Below are 24,038 nucleotides of genomic sequence, written 5' to 3'. Positions count from 1 at the left end.
GACAGCTCTGATCTGTCAATTCAGATACAAATGCAATTCCATGACATCCACTAGGTGTCATCCAAGTATAAACCAAGATTTTATTTTTGCCCAATGGCATTTTGAGGGTAAGAAAATCTCAGTTTATACTCAAGTATAAAAGGTACAAAAATCATAGATTTAAAATGTATTAACTATTGGATTTCCTTTCCCTTGCAGGGTAAAATGGCAGTGTCTCTGCAACTCTTATGCAAATCCTAATATAACAGCTTGTCACTGTAACACCACGCCCCTGGTTATGGGACATTGGTTGGTCTAATGGTAGCTGCTAGGTCTGGGCACTGTCAAAAAGGCAACAGGTCACATGCTCCCCCATGACTGAAAATACACTGTAGCTAATACCAGCTGCATAAAGTAAGCAAGCTTACTGTTTTTTTTAGGTTTCTTTATTTTTTTTACTATTATGTCTCTTTTTTTTTTTTACCATACTAATGCTAAATGTATCTTTGTTTTGTATTTTTACAATTGTTAATGTAGAAATCGGAAGGATAGAATTCAGTATGTTGCAAGTAAGGCTGTAATTCTCCACCTACTAAAATTGTCAGCATAGAGGGATCCAGAAATAGCTGTGTTATCTACAAAGCATCCAGTAGCTGCAGTCATTTCTGGCATGGTTCTGACATGCTTTTTCTTAACCTGTCAAAGCAGTACTAATAGGTTAAGCTTCGTGCCTTGTTATAAAATAGTGATAAGTATATTCAAGTTATCTAATCTAGCAGCAGTAGCCATCCAAGGGAGGGGATGGCTGCAATGAACACAACCACATTAATACCTTGTAATAAATAATAGTCACTGCTTTACCATCATGTGAGGTCTGTTGCAGCAAAATTTAAGTGCTATGAGCAAAATGTGCAACAATTAACAAAAACCAAGCCTGCATTTTCAGAAAAGTTTATTTAAAACCATAAGCAAGTCTAAATTCCTAGTAAACCCCATAGTAACTAAGCAGCAGCTAATACTAGTCATCCGGTAGCTGTGATGGGTTAATGCACTTTGTACTTCCTTTTTAGAGCCAATCTTTGCCATTGTTCCAATGTTCCTACATAATTTTGTGGGAAAAGAGGAAACAATGTAATCTTGCAAGAGGAAATTAAATTTCAAAGGAAGAATCTAAACTACTTTACTTCATACATGGTATAAAAATAGAATGGGGTAGATAAAATAGGAATAATTCTGTTATAACTGTTTAGTTTCCCTGCATTTGACACAGCTTTTGATGCTGGGATATCTATATTTGTTCTAAGCTCTACACATTTTGTTTGTACAAAATTTCTTACCATAAGATTATATGTGAATGTAACATATTTTAGTTATTGTATAAACTCAAATATACAGTAATCTATTTATATAGCAAGGTAATTGTTTTTACCGGAGAATAAAGTCAACTACTATGATTGAGTATAAACATTTAGAACAGTAATCAACAGAAATGCTATTGAAATAATTTCAGTAAATACACTCATAGTGTGCTTTTTTAAAATAATTAAATTAAAATCATGTTGGCTCTGCCTGTTTATTTATATCAGTTAAAGCATTTTGTATTTTTGTGTTGGTTTTGTTGGCAACCAATAGATGGCACTGTATCCTCATGTAAAATATGTAACAAACTCTTGCAGTCAGGGTGTTGGTTACACACTTTACATGAGCACAACAGTGCCATCTATTGGTGACCAACAAAACCAACACAAAAATACAAAATGCTTTAACTGATAAATAAGGGAGGAAAAAAGATAAACAGGCAGAGCCAATGTGACTTTATTTTTTTTTATTTAATAATAATAATAATAATAATAATAATAATACTAAATATATTCAGATACAAATGCAAATACAGTTTTTTGTATCTGTAGAGGTATCCATTTAGATATCTAAAAGGCCCCATGCTTCTTCTGATTACAAACATAACCTGCAACAAATAGTGACAGGGTCTCTTTAGGTTCCATTATAAACCTCTCTCCATGACCCCTGTACAGCATGAGCTGACATTGGTTTCAGCTAAATGTTTGTTTGTCAGTAGAAGAGGTCAGGGAGAATTATGGCTTCTGTTGGCATAAAAATCTTTATGAAAATATAAACCTGCTTGGCTAGCTGTTTTGTTATGAGCCGTAGCATGAAAATCTGCAAACTGAAGACAATCATCTGTCCCCTTAAACTGAGGAATTTTTATATGATTTACACAGCGTGATGAATAGTGAAATGTAAACACACCCAAACGTTTCTGTTATCTTTAATGGCTTAGATAACACATCTATTATTGCTGATGTCTGAAAGATAACAGATCTTGTGTGTTTATTATTAGGTATAATAGGCGCAGATGGCATATTCAGAGCTATGTGTTTCTATATTCTGCAACATAACCTAAATTTGCAGTGGTCATTTTTTCTTTTTTTTTTATTATTGGCAGTAAACTTTCCCTATAATCATGGCACGTCTGTCTCATTCACAGTATTTTTCCTTGGGTTGGTATAATATGCTGCCTATTGATTGTATCGGAATTGTGCACTCAGGGTATTGGTTTTGTCCAAAATTAGTTTTTTTGTAAGGCAAGGAAGGGGCTGATTTCTGTATTCTCTTAAAGAGTAACTCCAGAAAACAAGTGCAATAAGTGGGATAATAATGCTTTGCAGCAAACACTGCAGCTCTGCTAAAATCAAATGTTGTACACAGTTCCAATTCTTTGCAGCAGAAGTCTAAAGATAAATGTACAGGGTTACTAAAGGTTATGTTCAGGCTGGCAAGGAGATTGCGGTGCACTTTGTTTCCCAATGCCAGTGAACTCTTGCCTTGGGTAGACACTACACGTTTGTCCAGCTACAAAAGCCCAATAATATTTCTCATTGCTCCCCACTGTTTTACTTGCAAATGCTGGTTCTTTAAGTAACTGCTCTGTGGTGCAGTTGGCCAAATGATTGGCAAGGTGTCCATTTTAATATTTTTTTAGCATGTGTGCATTACAGATGTTATGATTCTATTCTCACATTTTGCATACAACATGAAACAAGAAATATGGAGATGTGAACAAGAAATATGCTGATTAAACCACCAATATTAAACAATAAAACAACGGTCCAAAACACAATACTTTTTTTTAACATCAGTTAAACGCTGAAATATATTGCAAGATTTAAAGAATTTCAAGCAAATCACAAAATTACATTTATTAAACTTCAAGTTAATAAAGGATTAAATAGAAATAAATATTAAAAAAAAGTTTGCTTGTCCGGAGGTGGTTAGAGTATATTAATCCTTTAACTTTTTTGGCCCCATGAGAATGTTATCACTTAATTTTATGTATAGGTGACGGATGTTAAAACAGGAAGAGAAATCTCTTTTATTGGAACATAGCATTTGAAGTGAAAATAAAAATGTCCTCCTGCTTAGATATGCCACACCATTATTATTTTAAGGGTCAGAATCCTTTTTACAAATAAGTAGGTAAAAATGATTAACCTTACTTGCTCTCTCTTTTCCTAAGGCTGGGTACACACGTCCAATGGTTCTTGTCCGAGAATCGGCTCATGGCCGATATCAGAAGAGAATCTGGCGTGTGTGTATAGCGTCCATCGTCCGAACGACCGTCCTGGTGGATCCACGAACCACGAGGGATCGTAATGGAAGCGAAGGGGCAGAGTGCGCAGCGGGGTGCCGCGACGTCTTTCTCCCCCTCCCCTCTCAATAAAGCAGAATGGTGCTGTATGTACAACACTCGTTCATGCATCGTGCAGTTGTTAGTCATTGGAAAGGATTGTGAAAGATCCTTTCCAACAACAATTATTGAACGTGTGTATGTAGCCTGTGTGTGCTGCATTGAAACTCCCTTTGTGTGTTGTTTGGTATGGAGCGCATACGACAAGCTTCTAATTATTTGATTGAAGGTTCTCCTCTGAACAGGATATGACCAATCAGACATAATGGCTGATATCTGCATTATTGTACTGTGAAAAGGGTGCTGTGATTTTCCCACAGATTACATTACTTGGGGACAAAGGCATCCAACTAGGAGTTGGGACAAGTTTTTCTATATGCTATTTTAGGCTGTTATTCGTCTTGAAAGCTGAAAAACAATCCTTGCAGTAGGGTTCCCCTGTGCTCCGAGTGTCCAAATATTGTACATGGCGCAGGTTTTCTGTAAAGCAAAACATGTCTTTTGTAAACCGTTCAAATGATTAAACTGTATTGCTGCAATGATAAGATTTCAGAGATTTTATGATCCTTTTATATGAAGGTGGCTCCAGAAGGCAATAACCTTTAAGATATAAACCGGTATTTTCCAAGGAATCATAAACTGACCCAACTCCATTTGTTGCTTAATTCTGTTATAAGCGGGGAGCATTTGCTCCGTGTTTTAGAACAAATAATATTATGTGTGTCTCTGCATCTTCATGTGAAAGTATTCATGTCTCATCTGCAGTTTAATATGGTAGTAATTATGTGATGTTCAAGTGCCAATTTTTTTGTGGTTTAAAGCAGAAAGGTCTTTCGAAAACATTTTCCAAAGCAAATGTTTGTCCTAGTTCAGCTTTAGCTGCATCTCATTTTTTTTATAGGGAATATTTATAAAAATCCTGGCTCATTCCTTTGCTTGGATTTTCGTCCCTTTTTACCCTTATATTTACAGTTTCTCCTTGGCAGGTGTAAGGGCAAAGAAGGATTTTAGGTGACAGTTCTCATTTTGTGAATGATAAATGGTCATCAAGGGTTCCCTAGCAATCAATGATTATTCAATAATAAATGATTGGTATAATTACTTTTTTTTTTTTTTTTAAACTGTCAATGTTTAAAACCGGCTAGAGAATGTAGGCATTTGTTATATTATGGCAATTGTTACTGCAACATAATTTGAAATATAAAATTTATTTGGATAACAACTAAAAGGTACTTTGATGGGGTAAAAAAACAATTATATAATGTTATCAGTTCAGTCTGGAGGGGTGCAGGAACAAGCACTGGAAACTAAATGGACTTTCTCTGGCTCTCTTCAACAACATATTATATTAGCAGAAGAAATGCTTCGTTTTGAAATCTACACAAGGGAAAGTATATACTAAAATGATGTTTCTGATAGTAGGAAACAAATGTTTATACTTGTGTCATACAGCACACATTTTCAGATTCTTTGACCATTTGTAGCTCCAGGTATTTAAAAAATGAAAACTTACTTAAATGCTAATGCAAAGGGATTTGTATGTTTGCAATTTCTGAAATGTTTACTTTAAAATCTTAATAATGTGCACACCATATAATAAGCCATCCAATCAGCCACCTCCATTATGTTCCCAATTATGCAGAATTGACTTATTGAGCTGACGATTTCTTTTCCTGTCTGAATTTTCATGTGCATGGCTTAACAGGGGCTAATGCAAACACTGATTGTCATGCTATTTAAAAACTACAACTTTTATGGTATGTTTAATACATTGGATTATAAATAGGCACCTTTTATACCTTGGTATATGTACACATCTAAAGCCTTTTTTTTTTACCATTTTAAATTAGGAATAGTAAATAGCTAAATACTTCTGTCAGACTTTTGGCTTTTTTTGACTACTTGAATCCCACTCAAGAGATGCTCCTTCTCTTTCTGTTCTGTTCATACCTGAAAATGTTGAATTTTCTGTGATGTTCAGTACTAGTGATAATGGCCTCTAGGACAAACGGAGAATTCTGACTGTTAATGAGCTTTGATGAGCAAATGCAGCGTGTCTTGACATCAGTTTTATATTCTTTTGAGATTCCATGTGCATTAGGCCTGCCTTTGCATTACCCTAGTTTTATATTGAGAAGAAAAAAGTACTGAAGCAAACAAAAGCCTGTCGACCCTCAAATTTCTATCTGTGTCCCCAATAGGGAGATTTGTTATCCATTACTGGTGCCACCAATGAAAAATCAAAAAAACAGATTTACTGATTCCTCCCTACATAATAACAGACTAAAAAACGCTTTGACATGACTTCCGCTTTAATTGTTGTTTTCCTCCCTTAGGTGACATGAAGAAAGAAAGGTGAAGTCAAATATTTGCCCGAAACTAGCTAGTGTATCGGTTGCAGATGTTTTCAAATCCAGAGAACAGATGACCAGATGTCCCACAGCTTTCTGCCTTCTTGTTGAATTAAACTGTAATCTAGAACCAATGCTTATCCGATATTACAGCAGATGCTAGAATTCACCACCTGTACCTGAAAAACAACTCATGAATATCCAATGTGGAGATAAAGCCCCTGGCAATGGTAAGTACAATGCACTGAAATATTATACCCATCTGGGAACATTGCCAGCAGAATATTACAAAACATGCCAATATAGAAGATTGGTATGCTGTAATGTTACTGTTCAGCATATTTTATATACCCTGATTTAAAAGTCATTCATTTGTAGCTTTTCCTTTCTGCATTTTAATGAGTACAGGGAGATTATTCGGCCAATGTTTAGGTGTTTGGTTTTAGCATGTAGCAGTAGTTGCGGTACATGCGTTGGATACAGCTATCATTGCACCAGCTCCACTCCAGCCAAAATATTACATATAGCAAAGGGTTGCAATGTTTTCTGACCTCTGTTCACCTGTTGAGAAGTTCTCATTCTTTACATGTAAATGGGTCACAAACAATACATAAGTGAAAATATCTCTACGGGCTTCACAGACATTAATAGAAATTAGTAGAATAAAAAATAGAATCAGGCTACGTCACTGAACTTGCACCTGCACAGTGCAATATTGGGTGAATTTCACAAAAAAAGAGGAAGGAAGATGGCGGTGCCTGCCCCTCCTCCATGCCAGGACGAAGAAGGATTCCAGGCTGACGTGGGACACAATCCAACAAACCTTCAGAGGGTTTAATGTATATTATTATACATTGAATGTATAGTTGAATTAGTAGTGTATAAAGTTGAATTTTGTAGTGAAAGTGAAATCAATTTAAAAGGTTGGCTGAGTCCCTTTAATTATATCTGAGGTTAAATGCAGAACTTTTATGTTTAAAAAAGGGCCATACAAACAGCTACATACATATTGAAACTAAATTATGTTTCGGTTGTTTTTTTACCAAGATTTTTGTAGAATTTTTCAGTGGTTTTTAGTGTGATGTAAAGCTAAAAGAACCATTGTAACTAACTTCTTCTTTTTCTTCACCAGACATATATAACGGTCAAGATGTCCCTGAAATGGAATTGGTTAATATGTTAGAGGACCAATTACCCCAATATAAGTTACGAGTGGACTCCTTGTATCTCTATGACCATGAAGACTGGATCCAGTCCCCATCTAAACAAAGCAATGGGCCGGGCAGTATTTCCCCTGTTCTGGCTGAAGAGACTTTCCGTTACATGAGTAAGTGTCACACCATTTACTGAATGCTGATAAAGTTCCCATACTAGTTTACTTTTAAGTCCTAGTTCACAAATAAAAGTAAAAGCAGACACTTTTAGTGCTTGTACGCACCATTACATGCTTGCTTAAACTGAAGACTTAGGTCATTCTCCCGTATGAATGAAAGATAGGCCTTCTCCTGATCTTATATGTTATTGACTAGTAAACCTGTTGAACTAATACAAAGAAGCTGGAAGGGGCTGCCAAGCTCTTTCAAATTCAGCTTTTTGACATACAAAGGCAAAAGTAAGTATCCAAGGGGTTCTACGTTTGGGGTATTTAGCAAGTACTGTGTGTGTATACTTCTAGCGTTAATGCAGTGTTTACACTTGAAGTGGTTTGCATGCACTTGCCCAACTGCTCAAGCCCCCTGCACTGTTAAGCTGCTTCTTAAAGAAGTTTGCTCATCTTACTGAAGTTGGTACTAAACTGCTCACTGCAGTCCCCAATTTTTCTCTGTAGCCTACTGTGGGTGAGTCACTACTGCATCCTCGTCATAACTCTGAATTAGTTTTTCCATTTATACCCATGATTTAATGTTAAACTGTATTTATATAGTGCCAACATATTACACAGTGCTGTACAATAAATAGAAGTAGCAAATGACAGACAGTGACACAGGAGGAGGAGAGGACCCTGCCCAGAGGAGCTTACAATCTAAGAGTTGCTCTTTAGTGCAGCCAAAGAATAATATTGCATTAATGGCTCTATATTCCACACATGCATTGGACGTAGGCGTCATTGCAGCTTGTTGTATAACTTGTGAGCTAATTGATCAGATATGATTGTGAAAAAACAGCCTCAGCCTATATGTGCAATCATAAACGTATAGAATGGTCAGTATTGCTCATGCTTGCTTCCAAGGCAAGCAGTATGCAGCATGTATGTGAACCAACATGTTGGGATTATGAATATTTCATTGATAGTCAACCAATTTTTCTATTTTATATTATTCTTAAGGAGTTGAATAAAGTAAACCCAAAGTTTTAATTTAAGTAAGAAACTTATCTAGCTGTCTTGCTGTCAGTAAGGTAAAGCATAAATAGACATAGATAATGGACGATTATCATCTTTATTGAATTGTATCGTGCACAATGGGGTGGGGCAGTTTTTGTAATATGAGAGATAATTATGGGCTTGTGGGAAGATTATGGGAGGACCCAGGTTCATTAAGAAGACAGTATTGTCCTATTTAGTGTTTTTGTTATTACACCTGTTTGGAATTAAGATACTTTGTATAGAATGAAAATAAAAGATTGGAAGAAATGGGGACACTCATTCTGGAGATAATGGTCTAACAAGGAAACTCTCCTCACTTTGGGAAATGTTCCCTAGGTTCCAGTTGCATTTCTTGGACAGGAAGTGAAGAGATATTTCACAAAGAAAATAACCTGTCAGCATATTATTGGAATACATTTTGGCAGATAGTGCTAGGGAAGGCAATATACATTAAATTAGTGCTGTATTGCCTCTGTTTTGCACTTAAAGCTTTTCTCTCTTTCCATGGAGTCACATACAAGCAGCATTGGGAGCAAAATAAATTGGTGGAGATTGCTTGCTGGCAACTGCATGGAAAAGTAAGATCTGAAGTTAGAGGAGGTAATATACTCTTTAATCACCACTGCACTTTTGGTGGCCCTCTGGCCACGGCTCACCACAGTGGAAGGGAATGTAGACAAAAGACAAGGGTCCCCATCAAAGTTTAGCTGGGAGGTCCCATGATTTGTAGTTGTGATCTGCTTTTGTACTCGAGATCTGCTTTCAAAATGAAAATCTGGATACATGTCCTGTTTAGTGCAGTTCCATAAATGTTATAGTTATAAACTTTGCAAATGCAGAGTTAGACACACTTGGGACACAGGCTCCTTGTTTCCACTGTTTCAATGCCACAGCAGCTCCCCCATTCCCCCCCAAACTGTGAAAATTTGTAGACATTGGCCCTGCCACCAAGATGGGTATTGACCCATTGGTTGAGGTAATACTGGTCCATTTGAGAATCTGTGGTGCAATAGTGTTAATTGTTTAGATCAGTTTAAGCTTTAAGGGTTTATTTTCAGAATTAGGAGTTAGCCATTTATTTTTAGGGTTGATGTAAGAAATAAATGTTGGGGTAGGTTTGGGCTTTATATTAAGCTTTGACATTTTAGTGTTAGGGGGTTGGCTGTAAGTGTTATTATTATATGAGGTTGGTTCAGGGTCAAGGAAAAGATAAATAAGTTATTGGTATTTGAGTAATAATACTTCAAGAAGGTTGGGGTATCCAAACTTTTTAGCCTAGTTCCAGCCGTTGGAACGGGCTGCTTCAGGTTTCCAGTGCCTGGAAAAATTACTACATGAGGATATGCTAAGCATACGGCTCTATAGAAGAAAGCAGAAACATTAGAAAACTGTTTACAGTCATGTGAAAGTGTGTGTATGTGTAAATATTTTCAACATTTTAAAGGGCAAACTTTGGATCTTCATTCAAAGGTGAAAAATGTACTTGACCCCAGAAGCTAATATTGTTTTCTTTACCAGATGACTTTTTGTAGAAGTTCTGCATATCTTCCAACCTCTCATATCTCATACATTACATTTTGAACCACTACACATACAAAATTCTTTCTTGCAAGAAAATTTGAGGCTGAACTGCCCATTTCAAAATCCCATTAACATTTTATTAGAATTCACATAGGTCATTCAGTAACCTTCATGATCCTGTGACTTTTAAAGATTTATTTCTATTACTGTAAAGGTGAAATTTTTCATCTTCAACTTTAATTCATCAATCCTACAACACAATGAGCCTGATTTAATAAAGCTCTCCAAGGCTGGAGTGGATACACTGTAATCGGTGAAGCTGGGTGATCCAGCAAACCTGGAATGGATTTCTATTGCTATTTTCTAACAAATGTTTTCAATCCTTTACCAGATCAATTTCAGGTTTCTGGATCACCCTAGGAGAGCTTTAATAAATCAGGTCCATTGTTTTAGAAGGAATAGTGTTGCCTATATGTTGAATAGCAAACGTTTTTTCTTGATGCATTCACTTTCTCCTTGAAGTCATAAATGCCTGCAGACCTTAGATATTAACCTCCCTAGCGGTTCATTTCTTTCCGGTTTTATATGTCTAAAAGCGGTACATTGTTTTTCATGAAAATGTATTTTACCGTATAATATAATAGTATGAGTATAATAAAGTTTGAAACACAAAATCATGTAAAATAATAAATTGAATAAATTAAAAAAATCTATATATTTAAAAAAAAAAAAGTTTTTTTTAATTTTTATACTTTTTTTTTCATACATATAAAAAAAATACATATTATACTCATACTAATATATATACTGTAAAATAAATGTTATTGAAAACAATGCACTGCTTTTACACATAAATCCAATGTATTGTATTCAATACAGTTATTTTTTATTGAATGCAATACAAATGGATTTTGAATTTCCCGCCCCAACGTACACATGCACTGACGTCACTGGAACTCCCCGGTGACTCATCGAATGCAGAAGCCGGCCGGAAGAAGACGGAGATCGTGGCGATGGACGATGCGGGACGCCGGCGGATCAGGTAAGGCTCTATTTACTATTACCTCCCATAGGATTACCTACCCCCAGTGTGACTCTTACCGCTTTTAGCAACTTTTTTCTACCCCGAGTCAAACTCGGGGTTACCGCTAGGAAGGTTAAACAAAAAGGCAGGTTTCATGTGCAAACTTCTAAGGAGGTCCCAGTCTGTCATTAAATCCTAAATTCCTTGTTCTAGTTCCATGGATTTTTAAGTGGTTGTATATGTTTATATAAGTATATATACTTACTTTTTCTCATGCAACAACATTGAGTTTTCCTTATTCATTATGAAACTATGAGAATGAATACACCATGTCAAATTGATTGTTAAATGTTCAAGTATAGCACCTTTAGCTGTAGCAACTGTTTAAATGAAGATGTAAAGTTTGCCTGTTCAGATATGTCGAAGAAAACAATATTACAATAGGTACTTGCTTTTCACATATAAGATCTACAGGTATGTTATTTGAACAATAGCTGATCTACAGGTGTTGTTGCTGATAATAAAAGTATGAGTGCTTGCAAGTATTATTGATGTTTTTTCTGAGCTGGGCTGGGTTCATGTTTTTATTGCCCTTCAATGCCTGAGGGAAAGTGCAGTACTCTGTACATAGGTTTCACCCAGCACCTTGTTAGTCGCACAATGCCGGAGCCAGGAGTGGTTACACCAACTCAGTTCTGACACATTTCTGTGCTCTGTGCTTCTCCACGCAAACTCAAAGCAATGGACAACGGTGATTTAGATATCAACCAGAATGAGGATATTCTTAACTCCATTAGCCTGCAAGGTGAGCTTGCTTTTAATGCTGTGGTTTAAATCACTTGTAAATCTTCCATTTTTAGCTCTCAAACTGCAGTTATATTTGATTGAAAGCGGGGACCAAATACCTGCACTGAATATTGCAAACTTTATTTTTTATTAAATTTGACAGCCAAAAAAACAACAATATACAATACAATCATATCAAATAACTAATCATTCAGATGACTAATATTGCAAACTTTTTTTTTTCTGTTAAAGACAGCAAATAATAGGAGATTGGTACATAGAGAAGTATGGGGACTGCCATTACTAATCTCTGCTTCTCAGAATGTTACTTGTCTTTCGTGTTATTTTATTGAATTTTAAATTTTTTTAGTCAGTGAGCTCCTTTTCCTATGTGCCTACTGACATTCCTCACTAATAAATACCAATTATTTATTTCCATCACTACCCACACCAAGGGGAATTCTGTACAGCAGAAAAGATTCCACTAGTCCAGCTTTTACTCACCAGTGTTCCAGTGTTTTTGTCAAGCTGCTAGTTTAATACTCCCTAGTGTTTGTAAATCTTCCAAAACTCTAATTAAGGGGGACTGTTTAATGCCTTAAATGTGTTGGCTTATGTACGCTTATTTACAATTTAGAATAAAAAGCACCAATTGGGCTTCTTTTTCATTCTACAATTCTTTATTAACCCCTTATAAGAAAATTAATTGTCTTAAACTCACATTTTTCTATTGGCTTTAATACATTTTTGAGGCATTGATATGGTCTTTCTAATCTGCATGCCTGTTCGGGCGAGTTATTCAAAAGTATTAAAGAGATAGCGAGGTAGGTAGTATTTTTTTAAAGAATGTCAGCAATCCAAGCTCTCAAATTCTATCTCTATTTTTTCTCATCAGGTCCTTTAAAGCAGTTTAAATTATCATTCTAAACATGGGGCAAAACAGCTTTTGTAAGTTTTTAATCCTTAATTGGCAACAATTGGGTAAAACATGGGTGGAATGGAAAAAAAATTGACACTATAGGATAGCATAGCATTCTATGAATAAAGTAATACTTACTGTGCTGTCCTATACCTATCATCTGGATGCTCTGTTTGCATACTACACTCCAAATGATTCCTATTTTGTGAAAGTATTAAACCTTTTGTAAACTTTACTCCCATAACAAAAAAATATTTACAGTTTTTGTTTCTTCAACTCTTTAACTTGCGTGGCAATACTATTAGTATTAATACAATTTTTAGTAAAATGTATGGTAAAGTAGTAATTTGTGCTAGCCTTGTGGTATTACAAATAATTTCTGCAGGGATAGCTGTATCTTTTGGCTGTAGGTCATGCTAGTGTGTTCCGCTATAACCCTGTTCAGAATCTGTGCCCATAATTTGGACATTAGGATATTTACATATTCTTACAGGTAGAAAACAAGCCATCACTAACCTTTCTAGCTGTTTGCACCGTGGTGAAATTAAGTCTTTCAATTAAATAAAGATAGTTAATCTTAGAAAATTAAAAACTACCCTTGTAGTGGTCTTCTCCCCCAATAGGTTAAATCCTTGTTTTTGCCTTGGGTACCTAAAGAAATTTTACTTATGCTTCAGTTCCCCAGCAGCTGCTACTCCACTCTTTCCTCTGATGCAGGTCTTGTATTGTATGTGAACACCATGGGTAATAAGGGTGAGGGACAAATATAGATCAATAAAGCACTACTTTTGTTTTTATTTTTTCTTTCTAAAACTGCTTATTATAAATATTGCTGTATTGTACTAGTACTTTCTACTCAAAACAATTTCTGTTCATTCTGTATTCTTACTTCCTTTTCTTCTCTTCTTTTTCCTACCTTTCCTAAGCTTTTGTTGAACTTCCCTCCTCCTCGTTTAATGACTCTTGCATATCAAGCCAGAATTCACAAGGTAAATTTAAAATTAAATCTTTCAAAAATACAAAATTGTTGGATTTAATTGATTTGCTTGGAAAATGTGTTTTGTCTTTTCCATCTACAAATGACATAACTTGGTTATCTGACTCACTATAGCTAGCATATGGCTTAACAGTGCAGCGAAGGTGCTAAAAACTAGCTTATGACAGTGTCATCTTGGAGGGAATCCACTGACCTATTTAGAAACCTTATAAAATAATGTTACATGATAGGTCAGACCTATCTACAGCAGGACAGCCGTGTACAGTTGGTTTTATAATGAGACCATCCACAAAGAAATACACATCTTGATTATTTGTTATTTACAGTATTAAGTTCTACATATCTGCTTAGTCCCTAAAAATCTATGTTTCTTCTTTATTTTTTCCAGTTCTCAGTTCAGAACGAATAGATCAGATGTCTAGGAGTTATAATGACACAGATATGCTAAGTCACTTGCTGGCAGAGGTAAGGCTACTTTATTTATTTATTTTGCAGTAATTTTTTCTGATCAGTTAAATTATTTTTACTGTAACTGGAACATTTTACATCCTAAATTCTAAATGCATAGTTGTTTATTGGACATACACGATAATAAATGGAAAGGTGGGGTCCGTACTGTGTGTAAAAATAACAAACTTCTTTTCATGATATGTTTCTTCAGTGCATCAGGAGAGCACTGTGTAACCTGCTATTGTGGACTTTGTGACTCGACATTGTTTTATGTAGCAAGTTCTAAAGCTGTCCTCTAAATCCTTCTTCACTATTTAAATAATAAGTCACTGACCCAGTACATCCTTAAATTCTGTTTTACTATTCAGTTCAGTTCCCTTTAAAGGCCTTTGCAGAGCCCTTGCAGGTTAAACTTCAGTGTCTTCTGGTCCTCTGGTTAGGTCTTCTGTTATTCTCTGCAATTTACTATACTTGTTACAATCTCATTGCACAATCACATTACTGTGTAATATGAGGACCCTTCTAAACTCTCCAATCAAGCAGGCATTTGCACTGCATAGTCATTATAGATCATATTATATGAAAAAAAAAAATAATATATGTATGTGTGTGTGTGTATGTATATATATATATATATATATATATATATATATATATATATATATAAAATTAAAGTGGTATGTACAGAAGTTGACTGTAACCGATCAGAATTGCCACTGATCATTTGATGTTGCCCCAGTATTGAAAACTCTACTTATTCTCATTCTTTTTTTTTTTTTTTTTTATAATAGAGGGACAGGGATCTGGAACTAGCTGCTCGCATTGGCCAGGCCCTTCTTAAAAGGAACCACATATTAACAGAACAGAATGAGACTTTAGAAGAGCAGCTGACCCAAGCATTGGATCATGTGAGTTTCTAGTTTTTTTTTTTGTTTTTTTTATAGAGTTCATTAAGGTAAAAAAAAATAATGTTGCCCATTCATTCTGTTTATATCACATTATAATCCAATATTTTTTACACAGTATTTATATAGTTCCATCATATTACTGTACATGGTCCATAGTCATCTCACTAGCTGTCCCTCAAAGGGCTCACAATCTAATGTCCCTACCATAGTCATATGTCATTAACACAGTCTAAGGTGAGTTTTAGGGGGAAGCCAATTAACCTAACAGCATTTTTTGGGATGTGGGAGGAAACCCACACAAACTCCATGCAGATACTGCAAAGGCCAAAGTGCTAACCACTGAGCCACCGTTCTGCCCATTTTATAGAATAAGATTATTAATCGTGGCTGATAGTTATAACATGGCATGAATGTCATAGGCTAAAAAAGTGCTATTACCCATTCAAATGTGGGTAATTGAAGTTTTATAATCGGATCTGAAAGTCGTTTTATAGGAATAGTCATCCTAACAGGTTAATTTCTTCCTATATATCTTATATTATGAAAGCGTAACTTATTTGTGACGTCCTTTACATAGTATTGCTGCCCTTTTATACAATTCCATCTCTCATTCCACATTTATCATGATTTATTGACCAGATTTTATAACTCCAAGATAAGCATTATCATGTTTCTTATTGCATACAATACAAAATATGTTTTAACCTTTTATCCTGTCAGTGTATGTATGTGTGTGTGTGTGTGTATATGTATATATATATATATATATATATGATAGCTGTTTGTCAAAAGCCAAGTAGAAGCTGAGGGAAAACCATGGCCAATGGGCATACTTTTTCCAACACTGCGGGTTTCTACATTATTGAAGTAAAACTCTTTTTAAATTGAAATAGCGAAAAAAAGCGATAAGACATACAGAGCATCCCACAGCCAACTCAGTTATTGTACACTTGCCACATCCCAAGATCAATACAAATTTGAAAAAAGGGGGCTTTACCTGCAGTATATAAGTATATATATCCCCAAATAGGTTACAATTTTATTTCTGTACAATATATTAAAAGTTTTTTTACAAAAATATTGGTATTGTACAGAAATATAATTGCAACTTATTCAGATATATATACTATATGCTGCCATTAAAGTCCCCTTTTCTGCCTTTTTTTTCAAATATCTTTTTTTTTTATTGATTTGCAAATAGTGCTTGTTTCACTTTTCCCAATAATCTCATCACCAGTTATTTGTTCTGTTCAGTGCTGATTGCATATATACATATCAACTAAGCATGCATGTTCATACCCTGAGCAAGCAGTCAACACTTGCTTATCTTATTGTATGGCAATGGTCTGGAAATATTTATGCAACACTATGAATTTTAGTCAAGATGATTTGTAAAGTTTCTGCTTAGGTTAGGGATAGTGTCAAGTCATGGGGGAATTAATCTTACCATGCAAATAAGACACTGATCCATGTGTACCTAAAATGTATACTGTAGATAGTTTTTCCAGTTGTAATGCATTCCCTCCACCATTTACAGGTTAACCAACTCCAACATGAATTGGCCAAAAAAGATGACTTGCTTAGGGTGGTATCTATTGCCTCAGAAGAGAGTGAGACAGACTCCAGCTGTTCTACCCCTTTACGGTCCAATGATTCCTTCACCCTCACACATGGCCTGCTGCAGCTTGATAATTTGCATGGGAAACTTCGAGAATTGGAGGAGGAAAATCTTGCCCTGCGCTCTCAGGTAATCCAACATCTGTTAAAGTATTTTTATCTGGTTTTGGGTTTATTATGCAACAGTAAGGAAACTTTGTCACCCCAAAAACTAATTTCTAGTATTCTTTTGCAAATAACATTCATAAATTAAAAGGGCTTGATCTAGAAAAAAACTTGTAGAGTCTGAGCTGAAGAAAGACCAAACATTGCTTGATTCAAGAGCCATCTGCCATGATTGGGCGAGGGTAGAACTTCCCTGGAAAGCAACTGCTTGTGATTAGTTCAAGTTCTTTTAACTGTACACAGGTTTTACCACATTTTCAAAATATCCTTGTGAGAATACATGCAGATTCTTATCTTTTCTAAGCACAGATGAAAACAGTTAAAAAGAAATGATTAGCACACATCCACGGCTGTGTCATATAACAGAGCAAATAATTTGTAACATAGCTATCTGCTTTTTAATTTGCCATGTTTAGACCACGTTATATTTGCCATCAACATCAAAAATGGCAGATGCAAGTACATATAAAGACAATTATTTTAAAAATACAGTTTGTATAGGATGTTCAGATACCACTGACTTCATGTTCACCTTATTCATCCTAAATCATTTTACCTTGCATTTGTGTGCAAACTGCCCAATTAATTTGTGCTTGACTCTCCACTCAACCATATTAAAATAAGTAATAAGTATTTTATGCCTGCTGCAGCTTGTAATTATGGATAATAAAGGAAATTCTACTTGTGTGCAGTTGACTACACATTTGCTAAACGCCATATACAATAGATAAATCAGTGCCCAATACCACTGCTGTATGGGTGCCCAAAACATCACTCAACTTGGTGGCTAGCAAATTACATTTTCTGGTTCAGTCTAACATTTTTGCCTATTTAGGTGAGTGGAATATCTCTAAATGAAATAACAATAAACCTAAGAGAGAGACCCAGTTCCCAGAAATAGAATTGTACAGGAAAGCTCCACTTAACAAAACACAAATTGTAAAATTTCTTAAACCACTCATTAAATTAAAGTGAATGTAAACCCAAAAAAAAAAAAATATTCTGTATGACTATTGCTACCTCCATAGATACAGTGCAGAAAAGAGTATAGGGAAGTGCAAGAATCCAAGAACTGGAAAGCTGCAACATTTTACATTTTGTTTTTGGTGTTTAAAATGGTCCACTTGGAATTAGAGCTATAGATTTCATGTAGCTTTCGGTACACAGTGTGAGAGAGGTTTGGCAAGCAAGGCTGCCTCTTATTTTAGCAGGAATTTCCAAGTTAGTATATTTGTAACTTTCCACCTAAGCATACAACTGAAACAGTTAAAAAATGTGGCACAATCTTCATCCTAATTTGGACAGATTTTCCATTAAAACACAGACACCCAAATCCGTATGATAGGTGTTCGTTTATTTCAAAATGTATTCCTTTGCATTCAGTCTAAATGAATTGTTTTAGTATCGCACAATCTTCTAAATATGACTATCAAATTTAAATTGCATTCCAGACATTTGTGCCTCTTGGAAGGAGGAAGTTCAGACTGACAGGCTGTCAAAAATGACTATTGTGTACATTTCTGCCATGGATGACCGTGTTACCGAGCTTGGCATTCCAACAGTAGAGACAGCTAGAGACAGCTTGCTGAATGACATATTTGCTCCACTGTTATTTCTGCATTCCTAAAGAAGATATATATATATCATTTTTTTGTTTTCCTTTATTGCTTGGAACTAAATATTAGATAGACACCCTCATGTACTACTACATGTAACTAGCAAAAGACATTTTTGAATTAATGATATTTACATAATGACAAGTGCGCATGAACGAGAAATTAGTAACCTTTTGTAGAACTTTTCAGTTGTAGTAGATTTTATTTTATAAGTTTAATGCCTCAATTTTACACCAGTATTCATTTGTGGACACTAATGCTATAGGGCTATTCTTTCTTGTAGAACCAGACAGTCAAACAATGAAATGAATATACAAATGGCATGTTTGGTTTATGGGAGCAGTGTGCAAAGAAATACTTGAACACAGCCTATGTATTATTTATGCTCCCTGGACAGGCCTTGAACTTTTTAGGTGTTTTAACTGTCAATAGTGTTACACACTATTGCGAGATCTTACTGATGTTTACAAGTCTGATGTCTTTCTATCTCCTTGGTGCCCAACCTGCAGGCCCACGGGCCACATTTGTCCCTTTGCCGTTAATTGTGTGGCTCTCTAGGTCCATGCAATCAGCAATTTGTTTTCTTGAAATAGGTGCTTACCTAACACAGTGATGGAAAACGTATTTCTTAGCTGGGTTTTAATAATAGAATGATTAGTTTTATTTCTTTTCACACTATATTTGTATTTCTTCTGTTTATCCCTTTTCTCTTTATTTGCTTTGTTTTGAATTCTACTTTCATGACATTCTTCATAATGCTGAAGAATGCCCATTCAGAAAGCTGGCCAAGAGACCAAATGTATATTTGTAATACATTTTACGTGTCAAAATTTTTGTTATTCCGTTAGCCCCTTTTTGTGATTCACATTCTGCCACACTATGTAGCATGGTGGCATTTCTGTTATTATTTGCAGTTTGTGTCACCTTCCTCCAGACTTTCACCAAAGTCTTTTAGTCTTTTTACCTTAGTCTGAGTTCTCCATATTCTCTGCGGCCAGGTATATGCTGCTATCCACATTAATCATTCTTTTTTGAAACGTGCTTGTAACTTTCCTTGTATCAGCTTGTGGTAGCAAATATCACTTTAAAGCTGGCCACATTAATTACAATTTGACTGTTCAGTCTTCTTTACATTTACTTTCAACTATGTGAAACTTTCTGTAATGCAATGTTGAACGCAAATTTTTTTTTAAGCCAGGTGGGAAGAAGTTGCAGGTTGGTGTCAGCCCCTGTATTGTGACCCAACTCTTCAGTAACCACCCAAAAAAATCCAGGTGGTTACTGAAAAGTGATGGGTGGTGCGCCCGGCTAAAAGATGCTGGAGGGAACACTTTAATGGCTGGTGAAACAATGCTTCCAGACCCAAACCAAAAAAATAAATGTATAGCTATGCAAATCCTTTTAAGCGGACCTTGCAATACAAGGCAGGGGTTGCTTGTCATCTCTCAGACCTAACCCACTGTCACCTGATCACCTGCTAAAATGATATGCAAAATGTACCTTCTGTTTTCAGACTTGCCTTCAGTCTTCTGTTTTGCTGCGTTTGATTTCCCCAAATTTCCTGGCAAATTGCTTGGGGTTTCAGAGCAGTCAAACTTTTGTGGGAAGACACTCTATTCCATTGCAGGAACATTTTATCACAAGATTTTGGCTTCTCTACGATCCCCAGCATCACTTTGGAAGCAATGTGACGTGTTTTTTGATTTTTACAGGGAGAAGGGGGACAAACTTTACAAGGTCACATTGCATTGTACTACAATATCCACTTTTTATTTAATATTGAATTTTTTATATGTCCTGTTATCTTAAAATGCTAGGCCAGTTTCTGGACCAATAATATTATGGGTGTGTTTTATTGCTGGTTTGCATCCAATCCTTATTATTTTGATCTCTTGTTTTTAGTGTGTGTGATTCAAGGTTAATAGTTAATCTGGAACTACAGGTCAAAGTTTATTAAATGACTAGAAATAAATAAAAAAAAAAGTCTAGCCAGGTCTCTGTTAGTAATGACATCCAGTTTTATAACACATACTTCCACAGAATAATCTTAATGCTCTTTATCTAGCTGATTTCATAAGAATTTAAGATATAACTTGACCTCAATCTCTGGACGAAAACCCTACTAAATGGTAATTACTATTATGAAGATAAAAAACATTTAGAAGATTATTGTCCTTAAATATGAGAGTCTATATAAAATATATTTAATTTTAATACATTTTTAGTGAATGTTTATTCAAGGATCAGTATGACAGTACATTGCAAGTCTAAATAGCTGATGATTCTCATTTGACTGGTATGTCACTTTATGGCTCATGAATTCCTATCCATTGCAATGCATTAAATGGCGCCTAAATGCACCTCCAACACACATGCAGCGTAGCACACCATGGGTATGCATGGTAATGCACAAGTTTAACATGTGCGCACCTCATCAGAGAATACAGCACTTGTTTGTTTTTTATTCCATTTTAGTATTTTGGCAGCCTATTCAGTTAAATGAGCCGCCTTATCTTTCTACATAAAAACTTGGGACATAACTAGTGTTTAATGCACTGCAACGAAATGCCTTGGTGGAATGAAGCACTTACAAAAACCGGGGGTTCAATTGCAGTGGTACTCCAATTCAATATTGATGACGCAATTTCTTTGCAAACAAAAACGTAAAGCACCATTTTTTTATATGCAGATCACAACAATGCTCTATGGTGCATTATCATGTTTAGTGATGGAGCTGCTGCATTAGTACACTGGGGATGCACTATAGCAATGCATTACCACAACTCGCCATACATACATTGCAGCTGATTTATATGGGCTCTTCAATCATTTCAGGTTATGTTTGAAAAACAGCTATTGGTCTAACATTTTAACATCTTTTATCTTAGGCTTCACATCTGAAAACAGAAACAATAACTTATGAAGAAAAAGAACAGCAACTGGTCATTGACTGCGTGAAGGAAATTCGTAAGTGTCAAAAAAAAAAAAAAAATATATAAAAATATATATATATATATATATATATATATATATATATATATTTATAGGGCAAATTGTACTTTTTTAGAAGATGCCATGTCGGCAAGGGATTTTGTGGTGCCAAAGAATAGATTTTGTTTACCTAGAATTATTATCAATTAAGGACAGATTCTGTTCGATCGGCTTCCACTGAGAGCCTGCCACTGGGATCTCGGTGTTAAAATTTCTGGGTCTGCCTTCATTGATCCTTCTTTGTTCTTTGTAATCAACTCTGGATCAACTATGTCTATAAGTTTTATCTGGAATATATTTATTTTCCTAGTGATTGAACTTGATGGACTTTTCTCAACCTAACTATGTAATATGGCTACCACAACCATTTCTCTATTAGAAGTAGCATGTGGTAGCCATGAATAACCGATGCAGACATCTCAGTCTTCTACTGTTGATCTTAGGCATATTTACTATGTGTTATTCTATCACCTTGCCCCAATAACACGGTAATGTGATAGTCCTGGAATTTCAGGATACTGTTTAAACATGAGTAATGTTTGGCTGGTATGTGTACTGTAGTAATCAATGTATTCCCTCAAATCCAAGCGTACTCCTCATTTCTGCACATCTCTCGGGTAGACCAAGCAGACTGCGGTCCAGTGGGAGCAGGATCTTAAAAACAGCTTCATGTGGAGTCAGTATTATTGGATATAAATGTACGGTATATTAGTGGCTGTCTTCCCAAGTTTTATTGGTGGTGTACTGCCCAGGCTATGGACAGTCTATTTTTGTACATACCATTTACAATAAATAAGCCTTAAAAACAAGCCTACTCTAACCTCTGTAGCAACCAGCACTGTGGAATAATTCATCATCAACATTTCCAGCAGATGCGCTGAAGCCATTTAGGTTGGCTCCCACAGTAGCTCAGCCTTAACACCCCTTCCCCTCACATTTAAGATTAGAAGGCTGGATGGCAACAGTGACTGCATGGAGGATAAGTAGCCCAACGCAGTGTACATGCAGCTGCAGAGGTTTGTTTTCAAGCTCAGTTACACTTAAACTAGTCAGATGCCTTTCTTATCTGTAAGACCAGAAACTTTATTTGAAAAGATGGTTAAATGGTAAACTGTCATTTTAGGTGAATCAAATGCCCAGATCGGCAAACTGACCGAAGAACTTTCCACAAAGTCAGAGGAGATTGTACAATACCAGGAGCAGATCTCCAATATGCTTTCACAGATTGTTGACCTTCAGCACAAACTGAAAGAGGTATGTGTTTATCTCATGGAATAATTCTAACAGGGAGTGCCAGTTAAAGAAATCTAGTGGGAACATTTTACTAATGATACTTTGGATACTTTGATTCATTTTGGAACCATTTTTATTTTTGGCATAACATTGCTGTACAAAGATCTGCTTAGTGTTAGAATACAATATAAATTCTCAGCAGCAAGTGCAAACACCCACCTTGACTCCTTGGTACATAGAAATACGTATGTGACCTTTCTTTTGCTCTGTGATTCATTGTATCCATTTCAAAATTTCACTGAAGTTAACTGTAGAATTTTTAGTTATTTTTCCATTATTTATTAGTAGTGAACGTACAATGTAAACATCTCGGAATTGTTGAAAAATCCTGCCCATCGCCCTCTGTTTGCACATTTAAGCTAAAATTTGGAATACATATCTGAGTAGAAACAATGTATCAATATATAATTACATCATGATTTACTCAACAGAGTGCAATCGAAAAAGAGGAGCTTCGAATTCACTTACAAGCATCTAAGGAAGCCCAGAGACAGTTGACTGCCGAAGTAAGTTATAGTTATTACTTTCTTCCCAAATCATTATTTTACTTGCTTGAAAGTTTTATGGCTACTCTGGTTTGTAATTTTTCACACTTACTTTGTTATCCCAAGAGCTTAGTGTGTGAAGAAAAAGTTTCATAATATATTTGATGTTATGAGGGAAATCTGGTAAAATTCCTAATACAAATACAATGCATTTTTCCTAGGTCTAGGTGTAATATGTGTCAGATATTTATATTTTTGAATAGGTAGCAAAGTAACCTAAATCATCCCGTCACAATTTTCAGATAAAATATTATTGTACCTTTGACAATCCAACAAAGCTAAATAAGCCTTTGTTGAAAATTTTGGGCATCTTGGTGTAAATCCTGTGCATTTTATATTAAAATCTGAAAAATAACAGTGCCCCCCAACCGTAAAGAGAAATAGTAACAAAACTGAAATGGAAAAAGGGATAGTATTGAAAAATGTAATGTAATATTCAATATGATCTTTATTGTAGCCGATTTTACCGCTGTTGCAGTGTTAAAATAATATTTAGAATATTTCTAAAGACCATAGTCTTTAGATTCCTACCCTTTCAGGTGTGGTCACTTCCTGCATTGTCCTGTTCTTGAAACACTTTTGAAATTGTAACCAAATGTGCCGAGTGTGCAACAAGGAGATTTAGGCATCCACGACAATATATTATAACAAAAATGAATTGTACCTTCTGAGATTTTTTCAAATCTTAGTATGCTGATTAGTTACCATGCCAAACCCAACAACCTTATCAATTAATTGTTGGCATAGCAGTCATGGCTTTACGCTAGAGATGAAGGAAAAGAGCCATGAAAATCCTGGCAATCGC

At 35.5% G+C, this 24,038-nt stretch overlaps 1 protein-coding gene across 3 annotated transcripts in view; it reads left to right on the top strand.

Annotated features, from left to right (window-relative positions):
• Positions 1 to 24,038, top strand: part of TRAK2 (trafficking kinesin protein 2) — a 40,659-nt gene that overhangs the window by 7,219 nt on the left and 9,402 nt on the right. The window contains exons 1-10 of one of the 3 annotated variants that reach the window (XM_072418746.1): positions 256 to 393; positions 6,022 to 6,266; positions 7,169 to 7,363; positions 13,578 to 13,640; positions 14,037 to 14,113; positions 14,890 to 15,006; positions 16,544 to 16,753; positions 21,293 to 21,371; positions 22,519 to 22,649; positions 23,120 to 23,194. In XM_072418746.1, the coding sequence (XP_072274847.1) occupies positions 6,230 to 6,266; positions 7,169 to 7,363; positions 13,578 to 13,640; positions 14,037 to 14,113; positions 14,890 to 15,006; positions 16,544 to 16,753; positions 21,293 to 21,371; positions 22,519 to 22,649; positions 23,120 to 23,194 (984 nt within the window). In that variant the 5' untranslated portion in view covers positions 256 to 393; positions 6,022 to 6,229. Of the gene's footprint in view, positions 1 to 255; positions 394 to 6,021; positions 6,267 to 7,168; positions 7,364 to 13,577; positions 13,641 to 14,036; positions 14,114 to 14,889; positions 15,007 to 16,543; positions 16,754 to 21,292; positions 21,372 to 22,518; positions 22,650 to 23,119; positions 23,195 to 24,038 lie in introns of those variants that run through there. The other 2 variants (XM_072418745.1, XM_072418747.1) reach the window with 2 other exon arrangements.

Source organism: Pyxicephalus adspersus, chromosome 7, assembly GCF_032062135.1.
Source record: "Pyxicephalus adspersus chromosome 7, UCB_Pads_2.0, whole genome shotgun sequence".
NCBI lineage: Eukaryota > Metazoa > Chordata > Amphibia > Anura > Pyxicephalidae > Pyxicephalus > Pyxicephalus adspersus.
Note: the sequence above shows the minus strand (reverse complement) of the source record. Positions and strands in the feature narration are given on the sequence as shown.